The sequence below is a fragment of the Camellia sinensis genome, chromosome 3 (assembly GCF_055761805.1).
Source record: "Camellia sinensis isolate YWXY chromosome 3, ASM5576180v1, whole genome shotgun sequence".
Taxonomy (NCBI): Eukaryota; Viridiplantae; Streptophyta; class Magnoliopsida; order Ericales; family Theaceae; genus Camellia; species Camellia sinensis.
Genome location: NC_138963.1, coordinates 115,840,001 through 115,863,703, shown reverse-complemented (window position 1 = coordinate 115,863,703; position 23,703 = coordinate 115,840,001). Strand labels below are relative to the sequence as shown.

The following is a 23,703-nucleotide window of genomic DNA, read 5'->3' as shown; positions in this document are numbered from 1 at the left end:
TAATTTACCTTTTTTAAAGTAATTTTTAAGATAAAAAGTACAAAAACTTATTTGATTTGCCTTTTTGTAGAATAATTTTTGAGATAAAAGTATAAAAACTTATTTAGTTAGTCTTTTTTTTAAACATATTTCAAAAATAATTCTAAAAATTGGATAACCAAATACATTTCTGAAATTTTTTTAAAAAAATCTATTTGATTTGATCACTCTTAAAAAAAAAAAAAAACAAACAAACAAAAACAAAAACAAAAACAAAACTATGTGCGGAGTATATTTCCAAAAAATTTCTCCCCAAACCAGGCCTCAATCTCTTACGCCTCTGTCTCTCTAAGGCTAAGTTTGGCATGATTGAAAAAAGATAAAAAGTCAAAAAGTCACTATCCTATTTAAGTCACATCATCTTATTTAAGTCATATCATCTCTCTAACACATCACTTCAAACCCAACCCATATTTCATAAAAAGTCAAAAAATGCACTTATTTAGTCTTCCAAAGTAGGCCTAGGTGTCTCGCGCCTATGTCTCTCTCATTTATTACTCTCTCTCCGTTATGCCGGTTGCCCTCCTCCTGATATTGGAATCTCTGTCGCTTTGTCTCCATCGCCGTCAGGTAAGGATCATCACCGCCATCGAGCACCACCGTCGATCCACTATTTGAACATTACCCCAAGTATGTCCTCTCTATTTTGCCTTCTCTCTCTCTCTCTCTCTGCCTCTCTTCCCCTAATATCTATCTCTTTTTTCCACCATTTGGATTGTAACATAGTTTTGGGGAAGAAGTAAGTATAGAAATCACATTTGGCATTTCTGGTTTTCTTTTATTCATTAATCACAAGAAGATATGTTGTATGTGTTCCTTTTTGATAAAATTAAAAATGGAATATCGCCAATATAATGTTGATATCAGAAGTTAGATGTTTATCTTATTTCCTCAATAGCTAGGCTTGTCAAATATATACTAGGGAAAAATAAAGGGTGGTGGTAGCGATCATGCATAATGGAGATAACTTGATTTTGCTATTCAACTAGGAGAAGCAAATTGGATTCTTGGGTACAACCTTTGTCAAATATCTAGATAAGTCTCCTCATACTGGAGGATGGTTATCACCTTAATCCATCATCATCTCTGCTACTTGTTGATTTGTATGACGAAATTGGTCCGTAAGCATCTACGGAAAAAATTGGACATGCAGCCCCAGATTTGAGTGTCAATAATGCTTAAAACATTGTGATGAAATGTTATGGATACCATATACTGTATTTGTCTTTACTTGTTTTTAAATTGTTGTGTGAGATGGCTAACACCAACATTCTTTATTGCAAGTATGCAATACAGATGGTTTAGTTTTTTTTTTTTTTTAGATGGGCAGTGGATGCTTTAGTTTGATGCTTGATAAGCTTTCTTGGATTCTTTCTACTTCTTAACCTTCATTCATTGTTAAATCATTAACAAAAGGCGCACTTATCTCCACTCAAATTGTTTATTTTGGTCCAAAATGAGCAATAAAAACAACTATATGTCTGCACAAAGCAGTTTATACATCTACATATATATATATATTCTTTAGGTTTTTTTTTTTTTTTTTGGGGTGGTGCTGTTAATTTGTTAAGATTCTTCTTTTCCTTGTCCGTTCTTAACTTGTTTCTATTGCTACTAAATCAGGGATTTGCAAAAAGCAACCTGTAATTTTACCACATTGATTGGTCAAGGGGCATTTGGTCCAGTTTATAAAGCTCAGATGTTAACTGGTGAGACTGTTGCTGTTAAAGTGCTTGCAATTGATTCCAGCCAAGGAGCAGAAGAATTCCAAATAGAGGTTAGTGGTGGTTATTGAATAAATATTTTAGGCACATGATGCTCAAAATTTTTACTATATACAACATACTCAGACACACTTGTGTTGGAGTTAAACATATATGGTGGTTTACTAGTTAGTTAGCGTGTCATAATTTGCACACACGTATTGGTCAAAGTCTCTCTCTTTAAGACTCGTCCGAGTGGGGTACCTAGGCCCTGCTCCCAGCTCAAGTAACACTGTTGGAATTTCTTGGTCCCTCCAGATTGAGACCTTGCTTGTTGGGTGTTTGACCAGCGGACTGGACCCGAGCTGCAGCAGGTCTAGTGATGCCTAGCATAGCGACAACACTCAGCTTGCTGATTGGCCCAAGTGTCTGTGAGCTGGAGATTAGCAACTGTCTCACCAGTTAACATTGGTGCTTTAACTTAGTTTATTTGATGTGTTCATGCTATTTTCTTTCTTTACCAATTTTTTTTTTTCAAGAGTTTTTATACCATTGCTATGCTCTTTCTCCCCAGTTGTCCATTTATTTTCCCAGTGTATCTGTGACATACATTTCGTACCTACAGATGAGTCTGATAAGTGAACTTTGTTTGAGTATTTTCAATCTGCCATTTTTCGAATCTTCTCTAAGATGATGGGATTTTAATATTATCCCACCATTTATTAGATGCCTTCCAGTTGTAGAAGTAGATTGTCAACTATCAGAAAATGGAAGCTACCTGTGCTTTACACTTGCCAATGTTGTTCTCAATTGAAGTGGAGGAACCTTGCAATTTTCTGCATCTTTATGTTAAAAAGCAAGAACTAGCACAATATTCCCAAAAAAATAATAGTGTTGCCCTTTGTATCATTTTTTATAGTTGTTGTCTGTGAATGAGCTGACATAATCTTCCATGGGAGGCACAAGTCCTATAATGTTGCTTCTTTTTTTCCAACCATTTGAAAGGAAAGCTATTATGTTTGGATATTGATTTTGTTGGAGAGAATAGAAAAGAAAAGGGAATCAAATTATTCACTTTTTTTATGGGTTTAAAAAAATTATATATATATATATATGTATATACACACATTGAAGAGGCTTCAGGCTTCTTAAGAATATGCCATCTCAGAGATTTGGTGTGCATGTGCTGGTTTCCTGCTTGATCCACATGACATGTTGTATCACAAAGTGCACAGAGCTTGTAATGGTATGATGGTGGGCTATTATTTGATGGTGTGAACTTGTCGTCCCAATGATTTGCACATAAAACATTGTATTTCTATTTATTTTCAATTGCTGGAAGTTGTATGAAATTTTTGGTTTTTTAAATTACGTATGTGGAAATTTTCTGATTGTCAATTATTTCAAGATTTTTCACACTAAAAATTAAGAATCAGAGACAGCTTTACTTAAAGTATATGCCGTTACTTGACCTGCTGCTCTGTTTCTTCCTCAGTGCACCTCAGAGAAAGGTGGAAGTGAGACGATGGACCTGATTGATTGTAGAATAAAAGTTTGGTGGCCAATGGACAAGAAGTAAGTATATGTTGGTCTAGATAAGAAAAAAATTGAGAGATATATGTAGGCCTAAGAAAACAACGTGTATTGAACTTCCTGATTTTCTTACGCATCCATTTTCTGTTAAGAAATAGTCTGGATGATTTCCTGTTTCAAGTAAAATGAGTTAGGTTAAGGCACCTCACACCGTTCCTGTCAAAAGTTCTATGCTTAAATCTTTTTTCAATGGTACCAGATGTCCTTTAGACATGTGTCTTTGTTGTGTCTCACCAGAGGGTTTACCATGGCTTAAGTTTATTCTTCACTTTTTTATGAAATGACTTATTTATTTGCATCCATCAACACAAAAAGCCTTATGAACACTGAAAGCCTTAGAAAGCCTCAATTTTTCTTCCTTCTAAGATTAGCCATAGAAGCCAACCAAGCAATAACTGCAAATAAGCACAAAAAATTAAAATAATTTATCAAATCATGAAGGAATAGATGCCAGATGTCTAAAAAAATGTTTTGCCTCTGAATGCTCTGTGCTTCTCATAATTTTGTTATGTATTTAGGAATGCTTACACTATGGTTCTGCCCAATTGTGGAGAGAAATTTTTACTGTGGACTTGTGTTGACTATGACATCACATGTAAAGTAAATGGCAAAATAAATTGAGGCTGCACAAGAAGGCGTTTTTTTATTTATATTTTAAAATATGCCAATATGTCATCAATACTAATGATTTGCATTATTTTCACTTATGGTTTTTGACATGTAGTTGTGGATACGACTTTTTCTTGGCAAGTACAGAAGACATTGTGTTGATACAACTTACTTTTGTTCGTACAAATTACTTTTTTGTCTTGGTACACATATCCACGATTTGGCGTGATACAGATTATCTTTGGATGTAGTACAACTTAGTTTTTGGTGCGGTATAGATTATTGTTTTGTCATGGTATAGATTACCTTTTAGATATGAAATTTACTTTAAAAAAATGTTATGTGTGGAGTGTGGTATAGATTACTGTTTTCTCATAGTATGGATTACCTTATGGATATTAAGTTTTTGGCGACTAAATATATTGGTGGCCAAAAATGCAAGCAAAGGTTTTGCTGACTAAATATTTAGTAGTAAAAATGAACAAATGGCTTTTGGTGACCAAACAGTTAGCAGCCAAAACAAATCAGAATGAAGGAATAAACTATTGCCGACTAAATATTTTGGTCACGGAAAACATGACATCCTTCGGTGACCAAACAATTTGGTCGCAAAAGAATGAAATGAAAAAGATCCACCCTTTTGGCGACTAAAATGTCTAGTTGTGAAAATTGACAAGGACCAAACAATTTGGGCGCGAAAGAGTGAAATTAAAACTTCCAACCTTTTGGCGACAAAAATGTTTAGTCTCCGATAACTGAATATCACTTTCGGCGACTAATATTTTTGTCGCCAAAATGTTTCATTTGCCTACTAATAAAAGTTTAGCAGCGTAAAGTATACTATTAGCGACCAAGCAAAGTTTAGTCGGCAATACTATTGCCGATAGTGTATTGGCGACTATCTGGGCGACAAAAAATAATGTCGCCATTTACTTTCGGCATTCAAAAAATGGGGCTTTGGCAATTAATATTTTAGTCGCCAATTGTGTTATTTCCTGTAGTGTGACGTGGTCTATACTTGTTTGCTTCACAGAGTAATGTTAGTATATTAAATATTCAAAACATGAGTATATAATGTCCATAAAATTCACATCATGATTTAGTAAAAGCCAATCTTTTATTGGGTGAGTAAGATGCTCAATTCATGATCTTTCCGTCATACCCATGGTTTTGAAAACCGGACCAGACCGGCCGGTTAGACCGGTTGAACCGTCAATTGGTTGGGGTTCCAGTCCGGATATACCCTTTGAACCTATCGAAGTAAAAAACCGGCCTATTTGGAGAGAATTGGGAAAATCGGCGATTGAACCACCAAACCGGTCGACCCGGCGCCAGGTCACTAAGACTAAAAATTTTGAACTTTTTTTGGATATTTTCTATATTTTTTATTCTTTCTTTCTTTCTTATTATATATATATATATATAAGAAAACTTTAATTGAAAACTCTTTTTCAAAGGTCTCCTCTTGTAAGGAATCCCATTAAGAGCTTGAAATTATTATGAGTCTCTACCTATTTATAAGAAAAAAATTCTTCCAAAAAAACTCAAGAAATTCATGTGGGATTCAATCAAATTTATTGGAGGGAGAATTGAAATTTTGATATCCCTCCAAAATTTTTGCTCTTCTTTCAATTAAATTATTTGAATTAAAATCATATGGAGGGAATATTGAATATTTGATTTCCTCTTCCAAAATTAAAATTAGTAATATTTTGAAATATATTATTATATTTTTTAGGAAAAAAAATATTAGTAGAAATATTTAAGATGATTTAATATTTTATTTTTTTAATTTATAATTTTATTACTTATATTTTTATTTAAATATAAATTTAATATATTTATTATGTCACGGTTCGATTCCGGTTCAACCCGACGGTTGAACCGGTGACCCGTCCACCCGATCTCTTTTCCAGTTCGCTCACTAGACTGGCTTTTAAAGCATTGCTCATACCTAAGTTCCCGAACCAAGACACTTTGGTTATAACGAACAAGTGGCCTTTGGCACGAGTCACAGGTTTCTTAAATTTTTCAAAAACATTTAGGTGGCGACTTTAAAATCTGGCAATACAATCCATTTTTGACATCTCTGATGATTAATGGATTTTCTAGGATTTGCCAGATTTCGACTCATTCATTTTATGTTTCACATTGCACTTATGAAACTAGATTCAGAATCACAGGAGTTCGAACTGTAGGGCAATCGCATCCGAGAAGACTAAACCCCTCCGAGGAGCACGAAAAACCAGCTACAGTGGCCTACTGCCACCAAATCCTCCAGATGCTGCTTCAGTGGTGTGCAATATTCAGTGTGGTGCCCAACTTTATCGTGGAAGGTGCACCAGTATCTCTCATCATAATCCCTCTACTCTTCTCCCAATTTGGTAGGCCGCCGAACAAAGGGTTTATTGCGTATTTCACTAAGTATTAGATAGATAGGCTTCTTAAAAACCATCGTGATGGCGGTGCGAACCTTTACCTCCTTGCTTTGGTTTCCTCATTAACTTGGGGAGGGTCACCATAGTTGTTGTAGTTCGGCCGGCCTTTCTTTCAAACTGTGGTAGCCTTGGCTGAAGTCTTTTTGTCCAACATCGCTGTTGTACCGGACTGTGCCTTAGTGCAGGTGCCATCCTCCTCCACCCTGATGTGTTGGTGCACTCTTTCCATCAAGGCTTCCATAGTAAGAGGTGGAGTCATTGACATGGAATCCCTTAATCTGTGCCCAACCGGAAAGCTCTTGTATTGGGCAATAGCTAGGTTGGTGGGACATTTGCCAATCTGATTGAAGGTCTCCTAGTATCTATTGTTGTAGGACTTTATCGTCTCTTTCTCGCCCATGTGAATGACAAGCAATTGGTCGACTTCCACAAGCGCCTTGGTATTTGTTTTGAATCTAGTAACAAATGACTCTGAGAGTTGTGCCCAGGAGGCAATGTTGCCTTCTGGCAACCTCTCAAACCAAGTCAAACCCAATTCCTCAAGACTCAACGAAAACAAGATGCACATCGAGGCCTCATTCTACCTGTGTATAGCCATTACTTGTTGAAAGTGACTAAGGTGCATGTACGGATTTGACTTCCCGTCACAAAGCATAAACTTTGGCTGGTTAAAGCCTAAAGGCAATGATGCGTTCTCTGTCGTCGGAATAAACAACGAGCTCTGCAATCTTACCAACGCTTTGTCTGCTAGTTCATAGGTAAGGTGCGACATTGGCATTGCAACCTCGACGCTTCCATGCTTCTTAGGAGCCAATCGCTGCAAAGCAGATACTATTTGGGGGTTCTGTGCTGGGGCAACTTCACTCCTACGTGCCCGTTCTTCTAAAAAAGTCTACAATCTACTGATCTGGGCAACTCAGTATGTCGCGAAGAAGTTTGATGATTGTGTAAGGGTCGATAACTGCTCCCTTCAGTATATAATCTTTTAGACCTCGTCCTCTCAGACTTAGAGTAACAACTTCTAGAAGTTCTTGAATGAGTGTTACTTGTCTAGAGGCTTCTACTCTCAGAATGTGTGGGCGTGGCATGCCTATCCCGATCCCTAGAATGGCAGGATTGTGTTCGCCCTTTGCGGATCTCCACCCCAGCCACGCCTTTGCCTTTCACTTGGCGTTTTAGAGTCTCCATGTCTGTTGTCATCCTCCTAATCAATGCGTCATGCTCCCTTATACGATCCTCTAAAACCTAGGTGTCCGTCTGTCGTCTTTGTCCATATGGGCTTCAGCAGTGGCGAGGGCTTAAAGCTCGTTTTTCTCGCGCACACCTACGAGGGTTTCGTCGTTGCGGGTCTAAGTCTGCCATGGTTGGAGCAAGAGGTGATGTAGGCCGAAAGATACTCTGCATTGAGGTCAATTAAGTTACATTTTTAGTCTTTTAATGTTGTTTATTTGGTGAAGATGATGTGTTTTGTGCACTTGTGCAGATTTGGCAGGCAACACGTACATTCAAGCAAAAAAGGGTGCAAAAACAGATTCTCCGTGCAAGGAGCAAAAAATCCTAAAATACTACCTCATCGCATGTGCGGCCAAGCTCCACTGCACGTGCGGCCCACCACCGCTCGAGCGACCCACATGGGCACTAGAGCGCCCCACCTAGGGTTGCGTGCGTGAAAATTTAAGACTCTTCTGCTAGGAAAAAAAGAAGAAAAGGAGTTCGAAAAATATTCTAAGGAAAAGGGAGGCTAGGCTTTGAAGAGAGGGATTCTAAAACTTCAAAGGCAACTTTAATGGGGGCTTCTTCCTCTTCCACCTCTTCTACCTCATCCTACTCCTCCATGAGTGGCTAGTCTTCCAGTTTTAGGGTTTTGATGAAACCCTAGCCATGTAAAGGGATTTTTCTTAAGATTTGATTGTGAAATGGTTTGAACAAATTTGTGGATATTTTAGAAGTTTATTGTCACGCCCCCAAACCGCCCCTAGTAGTTTGGTGCCGTGATGGCCAGTAATTCGAGATTACCGAAGGCCGACTTACAAAATCACACACAATCAGAGTATAAAATATGGGGCTTACAAGTGCGGAAGCAATATATATACATATACAGAATCTAAATAGTCCATGAGAGCCGTGCTTAAGTCCAATGAAATGACATACATTTTTACAAGGTCTACAACTTAGATACAATAAGGAAATGAGATACAAAATACATCTTGACCAAAACGCTTCTCAAGCCGACATATACAAGTACAAATGAAAAATAAGCCAAGAAGCATGATCTTCAAGATGGTACAAAAATGCTAATCCAAAACATGTCGACAATGCACCCAAAAACACATCGGCATCACGTCTAGGCCTCAATGCCTTCTTGTTCGTCACCTACATATATATAGAGAGGGTGAGCTTGGATACTCAATGAATGATATTAGAAATAAAGGTTTTGCATGATTGATATCCAAGATTTCTTTCAAAACAATACATAGCATACATTACAATCAAGGGGAAATCAAGTTCATTGCCGGCCTTTCAAGTTCTTTGGATGTTATTACATCTACTTAATACAAGAGGGTGATGACAATTCCAAGACAAGAGTGCAGTTGCATTATAGTCCCCTGCAACTAAGGACTTTCAAGACAAGAGTGCAGTTGCATTATAGTCCCCTGCAGCTAAGGACTTTCAAGACAAGAGTGCAGTTGCATTATAGTCCCCTGCAGCTAAGGACTTTCAAGACAAGAGTGCAGTTGCATTATAGTCCCCTGCAACTAAGGACTTTCAAGACAAGAGTGCAGTTGCATTATAGTCCCCTGCAACTAAGGACTTTCAAGACATGTCATCAAAACAAGATAGCGTTTAATATTCAAGTAGGGATAGTCATTCATGCTAGATCAAGTACTTTTCAAAACAAGGCAAGACGAGATTTTATGAAAGCAAGTGTAACATAGCTTTATTAAAAATACCACTCACATAGTTTCTTCACACGTCGGGGTCGAGACAAGCCCAAGTCCTACAAACACAGGGCAAAGCCTATTGAATGCACTTTCAAACAAGTCTCTTATGTATGCAAATGATCTCGGAAAAGCATGCTGGGCACTAACCAGGTCTAGGCCGAGGTTCCACACCTCCTCGCCGAGGTGTGTTCCCGAGGGCCACATGCAAGGAAACGAGGTCGGGAAACTCTGGGTTTCCCTCTGCTGATGAACATGAAGAACATGAGTGTGAAAACATGAAAAATATGAATGTTCAATCATAATCTGACATCACAAATCTGGGATTTTCGTGCTATGAGTTTGAAAACATGGACCTGGGTACCCGTACTTGGAATTCTTGCGGAAATAAACACAAAACATGATTCTTTATGCAAGCTTTCAGATCAAAACAAGACTTTTCTTGAAGGACACATGAATGTCATTTTCTCTTTCTAAAATCGAACTTCAAAACAATGCATGGCTTACAAATCATATTCGATCATGCAATGCAATAACATGAACATAGAGAACATCATGAGCAGATCAAGAATCTAACCTTAGAACACGGATTTAACGGTTCGATCTCTAGGAATCAAGCTTGAAGATCTACTTCCTCACTCTAAAACTCTTTCTTCCTCCTAGAGCTTCTCTCTCTACAAGGCAAGTTTATGATACCAAATGATAGTTTTCTTTACCCGGTTCTGGGGTTAACCCTCTGCTGAGACACGTGGCGGCGACTGGTTGGGTTCTTCCTGAAAAGGTGGCTGACAGACCAGACAAAGCATGGTGGAAGGGTGTTCAACAAGTAAAGCGGTATGGGCTCTCTGACGGGGCAATGACATCGGCTAACAACAAGGCGTATCTAACAAGCTATACGGAATGGCACTCCGGCAAGGGGTGACATCGGCTAACAAAGGACTTCGGCAACTAAGGTGACAATGACCTCGGCTAGGAAGGACAACACTTGACTAAGCTGTGCCACATCTTGGCCTAGATGCGCCACACCTCGGCCTAGGTCGTACCACTCCAGGACGAGATCGCTTGGGTGCAAGGTAACATCTCGGCTAATGTGTCAAGGCGAGAACGGAGGTCAACAAGGGGTTCCAAGATACTACTACTAGACTAAGGATGACCTCGGCTTAGAATAACATCGGCTAGCATAACTCAGGCAAGGCGTGACCTAAGTTCCACATCAAGGAAAGAACGAGACAAGTACACCACACTTAGACAAATCACAAGGCTTCAAAACAAGGCATGGATCACATTAGCTCAAGCGAAACAAATCACAACACACACATGCAAACTTAACAAGTCATAATCATACAGATGCTCATGAACATGATGAGAACATAAAATGTGGGTTCCTACATTTATATTAATTTTCCTTTTCATCTCTTCAAGTGTTTTACTCTCTGTAATTGTTTAGTGCTTTCCATACATTAGTTTTCTTTGTATTTGTGTTCAAAGTATGAGATGAGTCATGCTACGAGAGACGGGTCGTGTTGCTACCATATTTTAGAGCAAACGCCTCATGCTACTTGAGATGACTCGTGCCTGTACGTTGAACACAACAATCCTCTTGATCAATGCTTCAAATTTGTAGTTGTGAAATATTGGGTAGCTCAAACCAGAGTACAATTGATGGCCCATATTAAGTCTTATTTATGTGGTTAGTGGTGAATTCTTTGCCCTAAGATTTTCCCAAAAAATAATATCTCAAACCCTACGTTTAATTGTCAATTTAATTTCTCAATTTCATTTAATTCTCTGTTAGTCATAATATCTCTCAATCTTTTTAATCAAAATTAATTTAGGAATTTAACCATTAAATTAATCTAATTTCCCGTTTGTTTCTGTGAATCGATACCTGGACTTACCACTATTCTAAGGAACTTAGTTTAGTGTTTATATTTGGTGTGTGAAACGACCCATCAAATTTTGGCGCCGTTGCCTGGGACTTTTGGAGAAACTAATTAATTTAAAGTTATATTCTTATTTAAATTTTTAGTTTAGGATTTTATATTTTAGTGTTGCTAAGTGTGCAGAGTCTTTGCAAGTAGAGCTATCACTGAAATGCAAGCGGAGGGCAACCGAGCTTCAAAAACAAATTGCAGCACTAAAGTGCTTTAAAAAAAAAGGGCAAACACTCACAAGCAAAGCACCAAAGTGCTAAAAAGAAAAAAAAAAGAGCTCAATTAGAGGTTGGAGACAACGGTCTACACGTCAAGCACTCACAAGACGAGTAAAGCGTTTTCGTTAAACCACTATGAGTATTTTTCCCTTTGGTATTTTGCTTTCATAGCTTAGTGCACAAAGTCGAAACTTAGTGTGTGTGTGTGTGAGTGGTGTGTGTGAGTGGTGTATGCACGAGCGCCGTTCTTGTCGCCCTAAATTGTGGAATTTGGACCTTGAACTAGAAAGGACTCTTAGGAAACTTAGAGCCCCTTTCCATGTTCCTAGGCTTGAATATCCATATCCATACTTCGAGCCATTAGAGATAGAGAACCTAAATGACCTAAATGGGCCCAACTAGACCCTTAAGGATTACTTCACACCCACGGCATATACATCACCATCATGCATCCAGTTACCTAACACCATTGTTGCTCGTTATGAGATTAAGTCCAACACCATCAAAATGCTCCTATCATTCCATGGACTAGCTCATGATGACCCTTATAAACATCTGCATGAATTTCCAAAAATTTGCTCTACAGTAAGGATCCAGAATTTCACAAATTAGGCCTTAATGTTACGATTGTTCACATTTTCATTAAAGGACAAAGCCAAACACTGGCTGAACTCCTTACCTGCTAATTCTATCACAACTTGGGACCAATTCCAACAGAAGTTTTTGGAGAAGTACTTTCCCGTTGGTAAGGTAAGACCAACCAACTCAAGCGAACCATCACCAATTTTGCTCAAATTGATGGCGAGCAATTTCATGAAACATGGGAAAGACTTCGTGACCTTCTCCAACAATGTCCCTAACCACCTAATAAATGCTTGATTGGCAACTTTGCAAACCTTTTAATATGGCTTAACTGAGCCTTACTGCTAAATGGTGGATTCTTCTCGTGGTGGGGCATTCATGTCAAAAAATGACATCGAGGCATGACAATTATTTTGAGAACTTAAGTGACAATTCCCTCTACCATGCCTCTGTAGCCTGGCAAGTCCAGCAACCGATAGTTGGAGCCCCGAAAACCAGGGGCATTTATGATGCAGGGCAAAACCTAGAGTTAGCCCAACAAGTAGAGGCATTGTTCCACAAGATGGACCAATTATTAGCTTTGGGACATGCCTTTACACAGCAAGATCAGCCTCAATTTTACGAGGCATGTGCTATTTGTGCAAGTCTTGCTCATGACTTGAGTGAGTGCCCTTCGGCATCACAATTTCCAAAATTAGTCCAAGAGCATGTAAATGAGGCTCAAGGATTCTCTAACCTAGGTAATGACCCATATTCCAACACATATAATCTAAGATGGAGAAATCACCCTAATTTTTCATGGAGACCTCCTTCACAAGGCACTTCTTACAATTCTCCACCACCAAGGTAGAATTTTAATAATTTTGCCAACCAATCTTCTTACTGAGCACCACAATCTTACCGACCATCACAACCTTACAGGCAACCACAACTCTCGCCTGTTCCTCAAGGCAACTCGGCCTTTGACACTCAGGTGTTAGAAGTTCTCTCAGAACTTAAGGGCTTAGCACCAATAATTCACTCCTATACTCACTCCATTACCAAGCTAGAGGCCCAATTGGGTCAAATGGCTAATAACATAAATAGGAGAGATAAGGGAAAATTACCGAGTTAGACTGTGGCCAACCCTAAGGGTCAATATGGGGTAGAGATGTCTAGTTGGAATGGAAAGCACCATGAACAAGTGCAAGCGGTGATCACTTTGAGAATTGTGAGAGAGTTAGAGCCTAGACCAGTTGCGTCTGAAACAACTAGCGCTAAGAAGAGTGACCACAGTGGTAAACACAAAGAGGCCAAGGGTAAGGGAGAAACACCTAAGGGGGATGACTTAGTCCCTAGCATTTCACATAAGCCTAAGGCACTATATGTGCCTAAGGCACCCTTTCCCCAATGCCTTGAAACACCGTCCTCTTTTAATAAGAATGCGACATCCATGGAAGCGATGATGGTGGTCTTTAAATAGGTGAAAATCAACCTTTCCCTGTTAGAGGCGATTAAGCAAGTACCCTCCTATGCTAAATTTTTGAGGGACCTTTGTACACAAAAGCGTAAATCTAGGATACACATGTCCCAAAAGGTCATACCTACGGAGCAAGTAAGTTCCATTTTATTGAGTTAACACCCCCCCCAAGCTTAAAGACCCAGGTGCCCCAACCATTGCATGCATTATAGGGGACCATTTCATTAATAGGGCCTTGTTAGATTTAGGGGCTAGTGTCAATTTGTTGTCGTACTCTGTGTATGAGGAATTTGGACTTGGCGAGTTAAAGCCCACTATTGTCACACTCCAATTGGCTGACCGGTCCCTCAAAGTGCCACGTGGCATAATTGAGGATGTCCTAGTAAAGGTCGATAGGTTTTATTTTCCTGTTTACTTTTTGGTTTTAGATATGGAACCAGTAGCCAGCTCCAGGAAACAAATCTCAGTGATCTTCGGTCGACCTTTCTTAGCTATGGCTAATGCATGCATAAATTGTTGTAACGGGGTTATGGATGTTTCATTTGGAAATATGCAAGTGAAACTCATTGTTTTCCAAGCATCCCAACAACCCCATGAAAGAGAGGAGTGTTTATTTGTGGATGCAGTTTATGGGATTGTGAAGGAGACTTTACCCTCCATTCTTGTAGAGGACCCTCTAGAGGCTTGTATAGCTCATTTTGGGTTCGAAAATTTTGATATTGACGGGTCGGTTGAGGAGGTGAACACCTTACTTAATTCTTCTTCTACATCAGATTTTTCTCTATGGAAAGCCCGCTTTGAGTCCCTTCCTCTGTCTAGAGAGCCTTCCACACCATCCCTAGTCACATCACCTACACTTGAGTTGAAGCCACTCCGGCCACACTCAAATATGCATTTTTAGGGCCAAAGGATACTTTACCTGTCATTATTGCATCTGACTTAACTGCAGAGTAGAAAAGTCAATTAATGAGTGTTCTTGTGGCACATTGGAGTGCTATAGAGTGATCAATGGCTGATTTGAGAGGGATAGATCCCTCCATGTGCATGCATTATATACATTTAGAGGAGGATGCCAAACCTTCTCGGGAAATGCAACGAAAACTTAATCCCAACATGAAGGAGATAGTGAAAAATGAGGTGTTGAAATTGTTAGATGCGGGTATTATATACCCCATCTCGGATAGCAAGTGGGTGAGTCCCACACAAGTGGTGTCCAAGAATTCGAGCATCATTGTTGTTGAGAATGAGCGAGGAGAGTTAGTCCCCACATGAACCACTACTGAGTGGCGAGTGTGCATTGATTATAGGAGACAGAATTCCATGACTAGGAAGGATCATTTTCCTTTACCTTTTATTGATCAGATCCTAGAGCAGTTAGCAGGGCAGAGCTACTATTGTTTCCTTATTCTAGTTACAATCAAGTTCCTATGTATCCGGATGACCAAGAAAAGACCACCTTCGCATGTCCTTTTGGCACTTTTGCCTATCACCGAATGCCCTTTGGGCTTTGCAATGCACCGGCGACCTTTCAACAGTGCATGATGGCTATCTTCTCTGACATTGTGGAGAAATTCTTAGAGGGCTTCATGGATGACTTCTATGTGTTTGGGCTGTCTTTTGAGAAATGTCTCCAGAACTTAACTAAAGTACTTACTCGATGTGTGGAGACAAACCTTGTTTTGAGTTGGGAAAAGAGCTATTTTATGGTTCGTGAGGGTATAGTGTTGGGACACATTGTGTCCCATCGAGGTATAGAGGTTGACAAAGCTAAGGTTGACCACATTGCAGGCCTTCCTCCACCCACTTCTGTGCGTCAAGTTAGGTATTTCTTAGGGCATGCAGGTTTTTACCGTCGATTCATCAAAGACTTCAGCAAAATATCCCGTCCTTTGTGTAGTTTACTTGCTAAGGACGCGACTTTTATCTTTGATGATGCATGTTTGAAAGCGTTTGAAACACTTCAAGCGGCCCTTTCTACTGCCCCTATCATGCAATCTTCTGAGTGGTCCCTTCTGTTCGAGATCATGTGCGATGCATCTGATTATGCCCTCGGTGCCGTCTTGGGCCAAATGGTGAATAAAGTGTCCCATATCCTATGCTAGTCGTATTCTTTCTGATGCTCAATTAAACGACACTGCCACTGAGAAAGAGTTACTAGCTATTGTCTTTGCACATGATAAGTTCCGGTCTCACCTCCTAGGGTCTAAAGTCATTATGTTCACTGATCATGCTGCTTTGCGGTACTTATTGTCCAAAAAAGAGACCAAACCTAGGTTGATTAGGTGGATTCTACTCCTTCAGGAGTTTGACCTAGAAATCCTGAACAAGAAAGGATCCAAGAATGTAGTTGCGGATCATCTATACTGCATCTTTATTGAGCACATGAGTGATCCCTTAGCCTTGCACGACTCGTTTCCAGATGAGCAACTTCTTGCAGTAAAGTCACCCTCCCGTGGTTTGCTCACATAATGAATTCCTTGGTAGTTGGTCAAATTCCTAAAACTTGGTCTAAGCAAGACAAAGACCAATTTTTCTCACAAGTCAAGCACTGTTTCTGGGAAGACCCACAATTATTCAAGTATTGTCTGGATCAACTGATTTGGCGTTGTGTGCTTGAGAGTGAAACCCATAGCATTCTCACCTTTTGTTACTCTCATGCATGGGGCAGCCATTTAAGTTGCCAGAAAATGGCAGCCAAGGTTTTACAATGTGGGTTCTACTGGCCCTCTATCTTCAAAGATGCCCATAACTTCTGTAGAGTTTGTGTGCGTTATCAACATATGGGATCTATGTCACGGCGAGATGTGATGTCGATGACCCCTATTTTGGTTGTTGAGATTTTTGATGTCTGGAGCATCGACTTCATGGGTCCCTTTCCACCATCTTTTTGGATTTGAATAAATTTTGGTGGTTGTGGACTATGTCTCCAAGTGGGTTAAGGCAGTAGCCACCATAACGAATGACTACAAAGTTGTGGTTAAATTCCTCCACGAGACCATTTTTTGTCATTTTGGGTTCCTACATGCCATAATGAGTGACGGTGGCAAACATTTTTGCAACCGATTCTTCGAGTCATTGGTGCTCAAATACATGGTCACCCACAAAGTTGGCACTCCCTATCATCCCCAAACTAGTGGTCAAGTGGAGGTTTCTAATAGGGAGGTTAAAGACATCCTCGAGAAAACTGTGTGGCCCGATAGGAAAGATTGGTCCACCAGGTTGGTTGATGCGCTTTGGGCCTATCATGCTGCATATAAAACACTCATCGGGATGTCTCCATATAGGATTGTGTTCGGAAAACCGTGCCATCTCCATGTTGAGTCAGAACACTAGGCTTTGTGGGGCATTAAGAAGTTCAATTTTGATATGGCCAAAGTCGATGACCATCGAAAACTTTAACTTAATGAGTTAGAGGAGCTCTGTAATGATGCATATGAGAGCTCTAAATTTACAAGGCTAGGACTAAGGCATTTCATGATAACATATTTCTCGCAAGTCCTTTGAGCCGCACCAAAAAGTGTTGCTTTTCAATGCCAAATTGCGTTTGTTCCTAGGTAAACTCCGGTCTCGGTGGGATGGCCCATATAAGGTTATTGAAGTCTTTCCGCATAGGGCGGTTGAGATTAAAATCCACAAGATGGTGCGACCTTCAAGGTCAATGGCCAAAGATTGAAACATTATGTGGATGATATTGAGACAGGGGAGATGATTGAGGTTGTCCACTTGACGGACCCAATATATCTTCCATAGTAATTGCTTTGAGTCTAGGAGACTTTAAATCCTCTAAAGGTGTAATTCCTTTCATGTTTGCCATGTCTGAACGGCATCTGACGGTTTGGTATAGCCACCTAATTGTGTTTGTAGTGAGTTCCTAGGAGACCAACTTAGACGGTGGAATCTAGAGCTCGAATGGCAAAGCCTAAAATGCAAAAGTTTAGAAATTCCGAAACTATAAAGTCTGGTTTAAATATCCAGGGGTGGAGAGATTGCTTCAAAACCACCTCAGCTTGAACTCTGTATGGCAACCCTATAGGTTGAGTTAACTTTATGCGCCTCGATTTGGGATACCAAATCAACCTAGTTTGTCAACCTATTGGAGAATAGGGAAAGTTACAAATATTGTTTGGGAGAAAAGTAGTACTCGTCGTCTTCGCGTGAAGATTATGCCTTTGTTAAGCATTTCGATATTTTCAAAATACTATATTTATTTCAAATGTGAAATGAAGGTGGAAATGGTTGACATGTTTTGGGTTGTATTTGGTTTTAAATAAATAAATTAAAAAAAAAAAAAAGTGCAATAGACTGCACATGTGGCCCACATGGGCGCACGAGTGGAGGCCCCAAAATATAGATCGCACGAGCAGAGGCCCAAGCTGCACGAGTGGCCTAGGCCCAAATACACACTGCGCAAGTGTCATTGGAGCGCCCCAATTCCACTGCACAAGCGGCCCAAAATTCAGCGCTCGTGCGGCCCAAATGGGCACACGAGCGGTCCATTCCAAAAACAAAATATATATATATATATGGAGTGCATGAGTGGAGGCCCAGGCTGCACGAGCGGCCCAGGCCTAAAAGCACACTGCTTCAGCGCCGCTGGAGCGGCCCATAATTCACCTCATGTGCAGCGGCCCCCTTGGGTGCACGAGCGGCCTGGTGAAAAAAAAAAAAAAAAATCAGATTTTATTAATTAATTTATTTTTTCTTTTCCTTCGCAAAAAAAAATATAAATAAAAATAAATAAAATATCATGCAGTTTATTTATTTATTTTTATTTACTTATTTCTTACTTCTTCAAAAAAAAAAAATCCTGTAGATTTTTTTTTTCTTTGTTTTTATTTACTTATTTTTTTTATTTCTTCCAAAAAAAAAAAAAAAAATCACTTCTTTAAGCCAAATCCTAGACCCACCTTCACAATCACTCTCTAGATATTTTCTCTCTACCTCTCAACATCTTCTTTGCTCTCTCTCTCTCTCTCTCTCTCTCTCTCAAACTCACAAACTCACAACCCCTCAAAGTCCCACCATCACCAACCCTTCTTCCTTCAACCTTCACTCACCTTTTTCTCACCACCACCTTCCCACCGGAGCATCACCATCTTCTCCGACCGGCGATCTTCCGGCGGCCTTTTTTTCCGTGGAATCTACATCTTCGTCTTCCTTTCTTTTCTTCCTACTTTTTTTTAAGGTAACCACTCTCTTTTTCTTCAAATTTCTTAGTTTTTACTTGTAATATTAGTACATTAGTAGTTTAATGGCTGTTTTTTAGGCTTATTCTTCATCTCGTTCATCATCTTCATCCTCACATACCAAAAAAAAAAAAAGTGTTGCAGTAACCAAGCAACAGACCGCTGCGCATGCGGCCATCTCCAGTGCATGGCCGCACGTGCGGCCCAAAAAAAAATCACAAATAATAATAATAATAATAATAATAATAATAATAATAATAATAATAATAATAATAATAATTTAGCTTGTTATAGCCTATTTTTGTATAATGTAGTGGTTTAGTTTAAATGTTTAGTTAGTGATTCTTATTAGTTTAATTGGTTAGTGAATTGTTTTTATTTTTGTTTTAATTGTTTAGTTAGTGATTTAGTTTTATTTTTATTTAGTGATTTAATTGTTAGTTCAATTGTTTAGTAGTTTAGTTTTTATTTTTATTTTTATTTTTGTATTTTTATTTTATTTTATTTTAGTTTTCTTTTCTTTTCTTTTCCTCTACTAACTTTTTTTTTTCTTTTATTTCATACTTTGATTTGCCTATTTTTCTTAAGTTAGTTATTTATTTTATTTTTATTTTCTTAAAAAAAAAATTGAAATAAAGGTAATCCGGTAGTGTGATGACAATGAGGTTTTGAGTGATTTGTACATGCATGCGTTATTTGATGAGTGTTGATATAATAGTTTCACGTTTTTGGTTGTGTTAGTTGTATTATTTTGTGCAGATATGTCTACATCATCCCGCCGAGCACGCAAACGGCCTCGCAATGCTAACATCGCTGTTAGGGATGTACTAACTGACACCTGGGCCAACAAACCAATTTCCTGTGACACACCCTTTGATGTGGACTTCTTCCGGCGCCATCAACCCACTGCGTGAAGTGTTTGACAACTTGAAGACCAGAGCCTCCTGGGCATCTGCACTGTCACTGAACCGTCATATCCTCGCACTGTGCGAGTCTTTTATCAAAACATGTACATCAGTGACGAGGCCCCAAGAGCTCTTTTGTCCGTTGTTGATAGAGTGGAGTTAGTGGTCACACTAGCTTCCATTGCCGAGGTTTTCCACTATTTCATGGACACTCCCAATGCAGAGCAGTTTCCGATGTTCACTCAGGAACTCACAATCCCAGCACTGGTGATCAAATTTTATGAGAGGCGACAGGATGATGACAATCGAACTGGCATCCAGTGGGCTAACTTACTGCGCCGCCTCCTCTTTCTTGATGTGGTTCTAAAAAAGAATGCCATCCCTCTAGGCCACAAGGAAGAGCAGCGAGGGGACTTCCTCCGTGCCTTGCACGGATTTGACTTCGGATTTTAGGTCGACATCCCTATTTTGATCTTCAACCAGTGGCTCGTATCCTTAATGAAGTCAAGTTGCGCAACACCCGAGGCGGTTCTATATGGGCCCTCCCTTTCGCCAACCTCATCACTGCACTCATAAAAGGCCAAGGGACATACCCACTTGAACCCAATGAGGTTCAGCTTCCACCGCCAACGTTTTATGGTAAAACCCAATGGCGCCAAACCACTGCTCGTCTGCTGCCTCCACTTCTCCTCCCCAATGCCCCAGCCAATCCTAACGATGTTCCGGTAGAGCCCGCCGCCGCGCCAGCACCACTACCATTCCATATGACACAAGTGCAATAACAGGCTCTTTTGGATAATCAAGCTGCTATTCAGCAATCTGTGGTTGATCTCAGGATAGACTATCAGGCATATCGGGATTACTCGCAAACAGCGCTTGATGGGTATCAGCAGTCAGTTGTATCTTTGCAAACTGACTTCTACGTATACCGGGAGTTAAGCCAGCAGCGGTTTGATCAGCTTGGCGCTAGGGTTCATGACGAGGAATTCGAGACTCGGACACTGATGCATGCCTTATTTGAGCAGCATTTTCCACCACCGCCAGATCCAAATCAGTGATATCCATTCTATTTTCTTTGTTTCATTTCTTTATTTCTTTTCGTTCTGTTTTATTTTATTTTTCTTTTCCTTTTATACTGTATAGTCAAAAAAAAAAATGTGTATGTGTCTGTGTTTGGTTCGTCCTTACCTCGCTGGATGTGTGCCTATGCCGTATGGTAAGATCCTCTGTCTCTCATTTTACTATCTATTTTACAGTTGTTTTCATTAAGGACAATGTTGTATTACGGTTGGGGGGTGAGGGTATTTATAATAACAATTCATGTTTGTACTTGCTACACTTGATTGCACCACTTCACTTGATGTTCACTTTGTGCCAGTATGGTAGTGATATAAGCATATGTTAATTGGGGAACATAGTGGACTTGTATGAAAATGGTTTACTGGGTAAATACTTACATGTGATGTTTGCACTAGGAGAGTTGTTTGTATTTGTGGTATTAGTATACTTGTCATGAGTATGCCTTGATTCACATGAACACACTTTCATAGCGGTGACCTATCTATTCTAATCCCTGGTGTACATCATTGATAATTGCTAGTGTTGCAGAAAAGAACAAATGAGTAGCCTTGATTCTCAAAAAAAAAAAAAAACAAACAAACAAACAAACTTGACTTGTTTGGGTTTATAGCCTCATTAACTCGAGTTATTAAGCCCGTAGGGGTGTCTCTACACCTACTGCCCTAAAACTGTCTAGTTTGGGAGTCATTGTCCCAATACTTGCTACATGGGTTAATTAGAAAGCTTAAGGGACCTAGACATTGCACAGTTAAGAAAAAAATAAAGACTTATTCGGGTTCGTAGCCTTTTCAGCTCGAGTTATTAAGCCCGTAGGGGTGTCTTTACACCTAGTGCCCTAAAACCGTCGGGTTTGGGAGTCATTCGCCCAACGCTTGTTACATGGGTTGACGGGCCGCATCCTGTTGTAAGGTTTCAATTGTCTGCTGCAGATGATGTATCAATTCTTCCATACTGACTGGGAGATACTGTGTCATTGGAATAGGCGAGTGATCTCATGCTGGACTAGAAGTAGATGATTGTCCTTGAACCTGACTAGACGCAAGTGAGTTGGGGGGTGACTGCTGTAAAAATTGAACCGGTGAACTTTGCATGATTCTCCTCTGTCTTGTAACCAATGAGAGTGAGGTGAACACGGGCAGTCCCTGCACAAGATCCCCAGCTTTACAAAGCCTTCTGACTCAAGTCCAAAGTACTTGGGGGATATTCGAACTTTCCAAAGCTCTAGTGTTAAACTACCTAGCAAAAAGAAATAAAGCAAAAGAAAACGGTAATCAGAAACCACATAGCACCTCAGCTAAGACGCTATCAACACAGACATGATCAAAGCTGTAGGACTGCACTCCACACTGAATTCCACCCCCAAAACAGATACCAAACTTGCAACTGTTATGCACATTCCTGTACAGTTTCACTGCAAAGCATATACCAGTTAAGTGAGAGCCAAAACACCCCTATGAGGGGATAGGGTTACTCTGTCCTAGTTTCGTCAGGAACTAGGGTTCACTATTCAAACAAAGTGGTTTTCACGCAATCATGCATTTCGGGTGAGCATCCTGTCCTAGTTTGGAACAGTCTCTATGGCTTTTCGATATGCAACTAGGCTGAATGGTCAAAAAAGGGTACCTCGGCAAGACCGCCTAATATACCGCTCGCACCTAACACGGAGTAGTGAAATGAGGATCAAACAATACAGCGGTAGTTCAGATCCAAGGGTTGTGTTCCCATTATGGCAGAGCCCACTTTTGGCAAGTTTTTAGGCAAACCTCCGGCAAATTGTCCAGGAATAGCAGATGACAAACGTAATGACTTAAGCGCACCAATGCAAATGCAATTTCAAAGAAACATGTAAGTGTAGATAAAATGTCACATCATGAAGTTCAAGTCAAGTTCTCTAATTTCCCCAGCAAACTCGCCAGAAACTGTAGCTCGACTTTTTGTGCTCCTTTCAGGAGACGAATAAGCCCTACAATATCGAACTCCTGCGGTTCTGAATCTAATCTCACAAATACAATGTGAAATAGATGAACTCCAAAGAGTCTAAATCCGGCAAATCTTTTGAAAAATCAATTTTGAATCAAATTGCCAAAAATGAACTGCTTTGCCAAATATAGAGGCGCTACCTAAATATTTTTTAGAAATTTAGGAAACCCATAACTCGTGCCGAAGGCCACGTGTCCCTCATCACCAAGATTGTCTCGGCTCAGGAACTTAGGTACGAGTGGGGAAAGTCATGAATTGAGCACCTCCGCTCGCCCGATTAAAGATCGGCCTCTACTAATCATGATGTGAATCTTATTTACGTTATATGCTCTTGTTCCGATTATTAGGCTAGCATTACTATGTGATGTGCACACATACAAGTATAGACTAACTTGCAAAAATTGGAACACTTGATTTCATGTTTGTTTTTTAAAAGAGTTTGCGAATGTGCCACTTGAAAAAGTGATTGCATATAAATATTACTCAAATTATTCCAATTCAAGCAATTAGCCTTCATCCACAGGCATTCAAGTAATTTATCATTTAAGCACTTAGCCTCATGGTGAACATGCTTTGACATAGCAATGCTAACATACAATGCAATATGCTAAAGCAAATAAAAGCTCACCTAGTACTCCAAACCAAAAAGATGAAAGAGTTAGAAAAATGCATGATCCTAACTATGCAATGTGACTAATGCAACGCATGGATATGCAATTACTTGGCTCGACTACTAATATGGCATATGAATCCATTTGATAGCATGCGGTCTAAGCACATATTCAAAGAATGTATTTAAACAACAATGCATTGTTAGAATGATGTGCCGAGCCCAATGCATGCAAGACAATGGATGCAAGGTATGATATATACGAAATGAAACATGATACCCTAAACTAACTATCATAAACAGGTAAATAAAAGAAAGAAAGACGTGGGGTTGGAAGACATGCACGTTATTACAAGTTTGCGCCCCCATGCAGGAGGGTCCGAAGAAACTAACTAGCTAAGCTAATTACTACGAATTAACTAACTATT

General features: G+C 39.7%; 1 protein-coding gene across 2 annotated transcripts in view; it reads left to right on the top strand.

Annotated features, from left to right (window-relative positions):
- Window positions 1-507: 507 nt before the first annotated feature.
- The window catches only part of LOC145822739 (uncharacterized), a 31,046-nt gene continuing 7,850 nt past the window's right edge, over window positions 508-23,703 (top strand). The window contains exons 1-3 of one of the 2 annotated variants that reach the window (XM_082920566.1): window positions 508-669; window positions 1,663-1,816; window positions 3,238-3,317. In XM_082920566.1, coding sequence (XP_082776692.1) covers window positions 1,739-1,816; window positions 3,238-3,317 — 158 coding nt within the window. In that variant the 5' untranslated portion in view covers window positions 508-669; window positions 1,663-1,738. Of the gene's footprint in view, window positions 670-1,662; window positions 1,817-3,237; window positions 3,318-9,245 lie in introns of those variants that run through there. The other variant, XR_014364427.1, reaches the window with a different exon arrangement.